Source organism: Gregarina niphandrodes (assembly GCF_000223845.1).
Source record: "Gregarina niphandrodes unplaced genomic scaffold scaffold00010, whole genome shotgun sequence".
Lineage (NCBI taxonomy): Eukaryota > Apicomplexa > Conoidasida > Eugregarinorida > Gregarinidae > Gregarina > Gregarina niphandrodes.
Genome location: NW_011645780.1, coordinates 234,696 through 236,424, shown reverse-complemented (window position 1 = coordinate 236,424; position 1,729 = coordinate 234,696). Strand labels below are relative to the sequence as shown.

General features: G+C 51.0%; 1 protein-coding gene across 1 annotated transcript; it reads left to right on the top strand.

Annotated features, from left to right (window-relative positions):
* Positions 1–18: 18 nt before the first annotated feature.
* On the top strand, positions 19–1,531 carry GNI_064950 (RNA-directed DNA polymerase; the record flags this gene model as incomplete). Its single annotated transcript, XM_011131813.1, has 3 exons — positions 19–229; positions 263–1,101; positions 1,212–1,531. Coding segments are annotated over 3 exons (1,370 nt in total), but the record flags the coding sequence as incomplete, so codon positions are not given.
* Positions 1,532–1,729: the final 198 nt, after the last annotated feature.

The following is a 1,729-nucleotide window of genomic DNA, read 5'->3' as shown; positions in this document are numbered from 1 at the left end:
AAGCAACTGATAACAGATATGACGTCTCATCTGGAAGGTGTTGTCAGAGAGAGGCTTTGGGGTTTGTTACAAAAACATTCGAAGTGTTGGTTGCGGCCAAGGACAGGCAGAACACGGCGTAGTGTGGAGTTCGAAGTAGACGGGAAGCCGGTGAAGCATACGTTGAAGCCGTTGAGGCCAGAGTTACGAGACGAACTAGATAAGCAGATAGACGACATGTTGAGTATGGGTGTGATACAACCTAGTAATTCCTCGTAGGGAGCAAGGCCGGTGTTTGTACGTAAGAAAACTGGTGAATGGAGAATCTGTATCGACTATCGAGCGTCGAACAAGGGGATGGCGTTGAAGGCTTACCCGATACCATTGCTGTGGGAGCAACTGCAGTTAGCGGCAGGTCACAAGTATTATGTGTGTCTAGACTGGAATGTACCCCTGGGGGCAGAAAGCCGACAGTTTACTGCGTTTGTGTCGCATTGGGGCACATTCGAATACACTGTGATTCCGTTTGGTGTTAAGAATTCGCCGATCCTGCCTCAGCAGGCGATGGATCGCGCCTTTGAAGGTCTCATAGGAAACAATGTCAACGTGTACATTGACGATATTGTCGTGTACGCTGATGATTTGGATACGTTGTTTGAGCGTCTGGACCAGGTGCTCGGGAGGTGCTGCGAGGATTTGGGGGAAGGTTTGCTGGGGGAAGGTTTGTTTCTGAAGCTGAAGAAGGGTGAATACGTGAAGCAGGAAGCAAAGCTGTTAGAGTTCATTGTAAGCGAGGAAGGCATCGAGCCGGACCCGAAGAAGGTGGCGGACCTGATGAGAGTGGAAGCTCCGTGTAACGCAAGAGAACTGATGTCGTTCTTGGGTTCTGTGACTTACCTCCAGAGGCATATTCCACAGTCCGCGAGTGGAGTTGCTGGCATGACTGACATGCTCAAAAAGAGGACTAAGTTTGTTTGGAGTGAGGCACGAGAGGAGGAGTTCCAGGGTACCAAGAAATCGGTGGCCGAGTGTGTGTTGCTAGCAGCGCCGGCAGACATTGAAAAGTTCGTGCTAACGACGGACGCCAGTGATCGGGCGACAGGCGCCATGCTAGAGCAGAAAGTAGGCCCGAGGGTGTGTTCCGATCGAGTTTGGTAGCAAGAAGTTGGACGAGTGTCAACAGCGGTGGGATACGCGAGAAAGGGAGTTGTATGCGGTAAGGTTCTTCGTAGAGAGATGGCAGGATTACTTTTGCGCTGCGCCGTTTACCATCAGGACTGATCACCAACCTGTTGTATTTGGCTAGCTCTACTAAAGGAAAGCTAGCAAGGTGGTCGTTGTTCCTACAACGGTTCGACTTTGAGATAGAGTACCTGAAGGGCACCGAGAACGTGGTGGCTGACTGGTTGTCTAGAGCGAACTTACGAGAAGATGTCGGGGAGGACACGTTGGTGGATCGAATTCAGATGAATCCAGAGCTAAGGGTGGCGTACTGTGCGGAAGCCGAACAAGATGAGGGCTTGTCAGTACCACTTGTTGAAAGGTTGAAAAGGTAAGCGAGAGAAGATGAAAACGTGGGGAAGCGTAGACTTCTGCCGAGACTGTCTACTTTGTTAAGCGCACCGGTAGCTGTGTCGAAGCCGGGGACTCTGGACAGAGACTGCTTCAATGAGTTAGTTTCAGTAGAAGGCCTACAAGTGGTCAGTGCCGTGCCAGGTGGTTGCGAAAGTACACAACACGCTGTATGTGC